Here is a 7271-nt window from a genome sequence, read left to right on the forward strand (position 1 = left end):
CCAAGCAGGTTTTGGCCTTCGCCATCTCCATCTCCAACTGAAGGATCCTAGAAGACATGTAAACTTTGGCGCACACCTGTGCAAACACAAACAGACTATGCTATTCCATTGCCCCTGCCCCAATTCTCCCAGTGCCCTTCTAAATGGTCCATCTCCACCCATTCCCCTATCAGGGCACTTCTTACAGCTGACTCTCAACAGCTCTCACGCTCCATCCGGACCCTTGTTCTTCTATGCCAGTGGTTCTCAACCTTTTTTGTACTGGGACCATTTGCCAAGATCGATGGCTTGTCCCAACCCACCCCCCGCCTGGCCCTGCCAACGCCTGACCCACAGTCCCCTGCCCCCCCAGGCCCCTCACTCCCAACCCACAGCTCCCTGCCACCCTCCCTCTCCCCACCAGCTCCCTCCAGCAGTGACTGTGGTGGCTCTGGCTCATGTAGGCAGTAGTGACAGGCTGGAGGGAGGAGGAGGGGAGGCCTGTGGCAAACCTGCCCTGGGCTGGGGCTTCTGCACTGCACCAGGCAGCCTGGTCATGGTCCCTCCTGCCTCCCAAGCAGCGTCTCCCAGCTGCCTTACCCCCACGAACATGGGCACTAGCCCTGATGTTGCCAGCCTGACCATACAGCTCCCCCCATTGCCCCTTCCCTCACTTGTGACCTTTTGAAATATTCTTGCAACCCACTTTTGGGTGGCAACCCATGGGTTGAGAAATGCTGTTCTGTGCATCCCTTCCCTGTGCCCTTTCTAAAAAGACTCCAAACTACCATCTTGCCCAGAGCCCCAGCGTTCATTCCCAGCCTCTGTCACCCACTGGGTGTGTTTACACGTGCGCCCCACTGCACAGTTGGTACTGCACAGTCCCAGCGGCACCATTTCTGACCCTACTGCCCAGTAGCGATGAACTATTGTGCAGTAGCTCATTGCTACTGCACAGTAGTGGTGGCATCGTGGTTCGTGCCCACTGATGCTACGTCACTGTAGCAACGAGCTATGTCGCAACAGCTCGTTGCTATGGCAATGTAGCATCTCGCGTAGATGCCCCCACTAGCTCCCACCTATACTCCAGCCCCTTCCCCTAATACACCCAAAGGAATAAGCACAGGGTTAATGTGGTGAATTCAAGGCTTGTGAGAAGTGCCCAACTGCCAGACACTGCCAGACTCACAGGTGGCATTACTGATGGAGGTACCTGTCCCCTTGGAAACTGATGGAGACCATCTCTATAGAAGTGACTCTTAGTCACTCCTTACTGACCGAGACTGGATTGGATCTCTGTGCCTCGTGGGTCTCTGCCTCTGAGCTGCTGGTCTCAAGCATCAGGAGACACAAGCATTACTCCAATCAGCAATTCAGATGTCAGAGAGTCCCCAGTAAACTGTTACTACCTTTTATTTATCATACGAGCCTGAGTGCCACCATCCTGTGTGGCCACCAGAGCTCTCCCAATGATCTGAGTGGTGCTTTTCCATCATTGCTGCCCCACTAATGCTATCAGGAACTAAAGAGGATAGTATAATGCTTGCTACAAGACCTAGGGAAGTAGGTGGTAGGTAGGTGCCAAAGGGAGGGAGAGAGGTACCAAACTCCCACTGAATGTAGGTGCCCAACTCTCTTAGGTTCCTTTGAAGAACCCACTCTGGCTCCCCAGCTTTCATCAGGTTGCAGCAGTTTCCCAGGTTACACAGGGAGCTCCTTGTGTTGCTATCTGAACCAATCCTCCCTGGAAATACAGCCTCTCTGTCTCTTGTCCCAGCTGCCTGAATCCTACATGTCCTTGGCCTAGAATCACTAACCCAAGCCGTTTTACCGCCCAGCCCAGTCCACTCACTTTTCACGCAGGTCCCTGCTCTGCCTCTTGTCTTCGTAGCAAGACAGCTCCAGCCAGTTCTTTTCTTTCTCTAGCTGAGCCAGGGACCTCTCCATCTGCTATGGGAGAGACCAGGTCAGAGAAGAATTCAAAGCTCATCAGAGTTTGCTCCCCCAGAAACAGGATTTTATACTAACCTTGGCAGAGCACAAGGCCAGGGGAGGCTCAACCTCTGTTCTCTATGATAGAGACTGGATAGAAATGAGGAGCTGCTCCACTAAGTCCTAATGCCTTAGAGGAGTTGCTACAGCTTGCAACTCACTAAAGAGATGACCTGGTCCAAAGCTTAGTAGAGTCACTGAGGTCATGGCTAGGCTACACAACCTCCTTCCCAAGCCTGGAGCTACCATGGAGAAACAAGCCCTGCACTGCACACCTAAGATTGGCAAATAGCAAACCCTTAGGCATGCCCCACAGCACTCCACTTGGTCATTTATGGAGCAAATGGATAGATCTTGTGTCTTGGTGGCTCTATGCCACCACCCAGGCACATCAGATGTGTCCTAAGCAGAGCCGTCCCTAGGGGCGTGTGGGGCTTGGGGCATATCAGCCTGTGCAGGGCCTGCTGGGGTGGGGAAGGTGGTGAGTGGCTGGAGCTGGCAGCGTTCGGCAGTGGTGGCAGAGCTGGCAGCTCTCAGCAGTGGCAGTGAGTGGCGGCCACAGCGGGGCCTATACAGCACCGACCGCGGGGGCCCCCAAAGTGCAGAGCCCAAGGTGGCCCTGGTCCTGAGAGTCCTTCCATGGGTTTGGCATAGAGACGGTGAGCAGTACCTTCATGCCCTACTGTACTGGAGACATCCTCATGCCCAAAAATGCCCAAGTCCAACCAAAGGGGACAGATAAGTGGCCAACCCAGGCCTTCTCTCAGGCATAATGTGCTATGTCTGTATACCTCAGAGCTGGTTGAGGTCCAAGGCACATGTAGCCCTGGCTGAAATCAAGCAGGTGGATGTCTGGAAAGACTGGACCTAGAACTACTCCTGTGTCCAGACCAGGCAGGTCCTTATAAAATTCTCTAGACTGTGGAGAGACTCGTTTACCTTCTTTTTAAGAGAAAGCAGCTCATCCTTCACACTGCCAAGTGCCAGCTCCTTATCCCACTTTTCCAATTTTTCCTCCTGCCACCGCAGACCCCTGGGAGCCTTCTGAAGAGAGAGCCCTGGCTCAGCTTTCCTCTGTGCTGGTAAAGACAGACGCAAGTCCCGTTCTGATCCACTCCACACCCTTTGAGCCAGTGACGGCGAGGGGTTATAGTCTTCTGTATCCCAATCTGGGAGACGAGACAGAGAATGCCTCCTTCTGATCGGTGGGCTTATAGGTTTCCTGGCATGTTCCACACCATTAGTTAAAAATCTGCCAAGGAAAAGAGAGCCCACCTTTATGTTTTAGAGACTGACTAGAAAGCCTGGGAAGTCAGAGCCTTGTGAAGAGCTCACAGAAGATTTCAAGAATGACAATGACTTTCCCTAATCCACCAATCAGAATTCACCCTCTGGCACTGTCATCTTGCCTACCCCATGTTTTCCTAGGAGAATCTGGACATTGGACAATTGGAGAACAAGGAAGGTATTGTCCTCATGGAACCTGAATGATCGAGAAGGGAGCATTTTTTATTCAGACCTCCCAATTCTATGAATGTTTTGTTAGTTCGCGGGCAAGTTTCGTTAAGTAGATGTGATATCCTTTTATTAGACCAACTGAGTAGTTGGAAACAAGTTCTTAGCAAGCTTTCAGGCACAGTCACCCTTCTTCATGTGTAGGAAGTCTTTACTGTCCTTACAGTCTCAGAGCAGCAGAGACTTTCTATGCCTGAAGAAGGGTGACTGCACCCGAAAGCTTGCTAAGAACTTTTTTCCAGCTACTCAGTTGGTCTAAGAAAAGATATCGCATCTACTCAAAGAACCTTGCCTGCTAGTGTCTATGTTCTTAGACCAACACAGCTACAACTAAAAACCCAGCAACCTGTTAGTTTTCATTAGCTCTTACTTCACTCATATTTTCTAGAAGCAGTTGGAAGGAAATGTCTCCTTGTACATTCAACATCCTTCATCCCATTCCACGGAAAGGTTCAGAAAGCTCACAGTTCACATCTGATACCTCCAGGGAGTCCTCAGGCAAATGCAGAGAAGACTAGGTTTGTGTTCCCAAAGGTGCCCCAGAATCTACTGGACTACAACTTCCACTGTATCCCATATTAGGATCTGAAAGGGTCTGAGCAGAAACACCATCTTCTCTATTCATAGGAGATGGCAGAACCAGAATGGGCATGCAGGCCATAGTCAAAACCTGATGCTGAGATGAGCACAGTACCTTTAACTCCTGGTAAAACTAGTGGGGACTGCAGATGTGCAGCATGTCTCAGCACTAGGGTAAACAAAACCAACCTCTCCAAAATAACAGTCATGCTTCACTGCTAGTGCAATATTAAAAAATATTATATGTGCTATCTTTGCCTATTAATTCACAGCCTTGCTTGTGTGATTAAGAATATTGGAAAAGTCTATCTTGGACAGGCATTGAGTTTAGATCCCTGCAGTGAAGACTGGCCACTGCTGGATGCTTCTGAGGAAGAAGAAGCCCTCTCTGAGTACAGTACCTATTAACACAATGTTATACCCTGCCCAGGGATTTTTTTCCTGGCTACAACTGGTGATCAGCTGCTGCCCCAAAGCTGGAGGATGAATAGCCCTGACTGTCTTATCTTACAAATAGGACTGCTGGTGGTGCTTGTGCAGCTGCGAGCATCTGAACCTTTTGGAAATGAAATAAACAGTTTGCTCCAACACTGCACTGCATCAGAGAGTTCAAGTGGTTACTCACTGCTCAAAAAAAGGAGCTGTACAGGGTGTTCATTGATCTTCTTTCCTTTCTAAAACCTATTGCAACATATATATTGTATTTCCATAGGAGAGGTTCCTTCCAAACCATCTCATCCAGGAAGCCTATCACCTGCAAAGTCAGGGAGATGTCCAGCTGATTCCCCCCAGACTCCAGGTCATTCTGTCCCAAGCATTCTGGAAGATGAACTTACATCCCACTATTGATAGAGTGGATCCCTCGCAGGGGGCTCGTGGGCCTGGCTCGTTCAACAAGCTGGGGGCTGAGAAAGCCCCTGCTGTTCACTTTCCAGGGGTTGTGTGAGGGGTTGGGCTCCAGAGATCCTTGTGTCCCATGAAGAGAGTTCTGAATGAGATAAGGAAGAGACCACTGATGTGAAAGACAGAGGTGATTTATTTTTGTCCCCAGCCCCTACTTTGACATATACTCTTCGTCTTCCCTTCACTCCTCTCATCAACACTGGAATCGCCCCCTGTTAATGTCCTCACAGGCACGATTGTCTGACCAAATACAAGAATCATAGGAAGAGTCATGACCACCCCACAAACCATCCTGGCTGTTCAGTGCTTGAACACAGCATCTGTGTGGGGAGAGGGCCACTTAGGTGTGTCAGAGGTGATACCTAGTGTCACTATGCCAGGTGGGAGATCAGAAGGGTGCGGGTATATTGCTCCACTTCTTAGACCAGCCACTGGGACATAAGGGGCCACAGTGTGATAAGCAGAAGGCTAAGGAGTGGAGAATGACCCCACCAGAAAATATTATGAAGCCCCAAAGTGAACTGCCTGGCTTTGGCACCCCCAGCAGAGAGGTCAGCCTAGTCCCATTACCTCTGCTTGGAATGGGGCCCTGCCCAAGAGTGGGCAGCTGTCAATGTAGCTTCTTTCCAGTTCCAACATGGAGGAGGGTGGAGATGTTCGTGGACCTCTCCTGTGTCTCTCAAGGCTCTTGCCAGTCCAGCCCAAGGACCCCAAGTCAGTGCTGAACTGGAAGCATCCATCACTGCTGTACCGGGCTGGCAAGCTAGTAAAGCTGCTCCACTTCTGGTGGGACATTTATGGCCTTGTGGTGCAATGGAGCAGGGAACAACTTCCCCAAATGATCATCAGGGCAGCAGAGTCTCAGAAACGACTTCTCTTGTCATGGGACCTGGTGCTGCTTCCCTGGAGCTTCCAAGGGAAGTGTCACAGATCTAGCTCCATGGCACTGGGAGGAGATGGTATCCAGCTGTGGTGTGAAGCACCAAGGGCCTGTCAACCAAGGGCAACAAAAAGGGTCAATGCACACCCACAATAGGAATTCCTACTCAGTATCTTACCCATGGCCCCTTTTCTCAATCACTTGCCACCAGGCTACTCCATAATCCTCCATTCCACTTCCCACAGTGCTGTGGCAATCGACACAATAAGCTAAGGCAGCTTCTAGCATCTAAGGAGGACCCAGCTGTGCCCAGCTGAGCAGATCTGCTTGGTTAGATGACTGGAGAGGAGGAATGGGAGGGAGTTTGCAATCTCCCTCTCTCACATGAATGTGTGGCCCTCACTGATGGTTTTGGCCCATTAGGAACCCCTGCCTTTGTCTTTTCGGAGACCACAGTGATGAGCTTGGTATAAATGCCCATGCAGACAAACACAGACATTTCTCCTTTCCACCTTCTTTGGCTGTCATCTCTGCTTACTGTGGTGACTGCCTGAATGAGATCAAAACTAGGAACACTTATGTCCTACCTCAGTGACAAGGTTGAAGGCTGCTCTTCCCTTCTATGGGGATGGCAGGAGCATAAAGAGCTGCAGCAGCTGGTTGAGCCTGCGGTGAACAGAACTGTGGGCGCGAAACATTACTGCCATTGTTGCTTGAGACTTATCATGGACTTGGAGGTGCTAAGCAGTCGGTAAAGGAGTCTACATGAATTTCTCAGCAACACCTGATCCTCAAATGGGGAGAATCCAAAGGACAAACCTTTCCTCCCCCGCCAAAACACTGTTTGATCCACGCTGGTCTCCCCCATCTCTGTTCCAAAAGGCTTGTGTTTGCCAGCACAGGGCATTCAATAGGAAGTGCCACAATTCCCTAGTGAGTGCGAAGTGGAAAAGCCCCAAGCTGTGTCCACCTGCTCCAGGCACTGGATAGGAGCAACCCTGGGGCTGGTGAGAGAAGCAGAGCTTAAATCCACTTACCTGTCAGTGAGTGCCCCCACACAGCTCCTCAGAGATCCCTAGAGATCAGCTCTCCTGGGAGTCTAGTCCTTGTGCTGAGCTGCTGCATGCACTACGTCTGCCCAAGCCAGGGAACACAGGACTGCTGCTGCCACAGCAACCGAGCAGGCAACAAGCCTCAAAGTGCCCATTTCCCCTCTCCTGATAGACTGACGGAGATTGTGAAATGCAGGTGGCTGCCAGTGGAAGAGGGGTGGAAGAGGCAGGATGGGGAACCAGCCTTTGGGGAGTTACTCACTGGGATCAAAGCAAGTCTTGCCTTGTCCTGTTCAGAGAAGCTGCACACACCCGGGTCCTCTCGTCTGCCCCTTACATTTCTCCAGGAACAAAAGTAAAACTGCAGCAAG

The 7271-nt window shown here is 50.8% G+C and overlaps 1 protein-coding gene across 1 annotated transcript in view; it reads right to left on the reverse strand.

Moving 5' to 3' along the window:
* Positions 1–6979, reverse strand: part of LOC109288745 (trichohyalin-like) — a 56257-nt gene extending 49278 nt beyond the window's left edge. Inside the window, exons 1-5 of the mRNA XM_019504461.1 lie at positions 6886–6979; positions 5539–5958; positions 4902–5053; positions 2911–3223; positions 1832–1926 (exon numbers count right to left, since the gene is read on the reverse strand). Of these exons, the coding sequence (XP_019360006.1) occupies positions 1832–1926; positions 2911–3223; positions 4902–5053; positions 5539–5763 (785 nt within the window). The 5' untranslated portion in view covers positions 5764–5958; positions 6886–6979. The remainder of the gene's footprint in view (positions 1–1831; positions 1927–2910; positions 3224–4901; positions 5054–5538; positions 5959–6885) is intronic.
* Positions 6980–7271: the final 292 nt, after the last annotated feature.

The sequence above is a fragment of the Gavialis gangeticus genome, unplaced genomic scaffold (genome assembly GCF_001723915.1).
Source record: "Gavialis gangeticus isolate Ggan-Ray unplaced genomic scaffold, GavGan_comp1, whole genome shotgun sequence".
Taxonomy (NCBI): domain Eukaryota; kingdom Metazoa; phylum Chordata; order Crocodylia; family Gavialidae; genus Gavialis; species Gavialis gangeticus.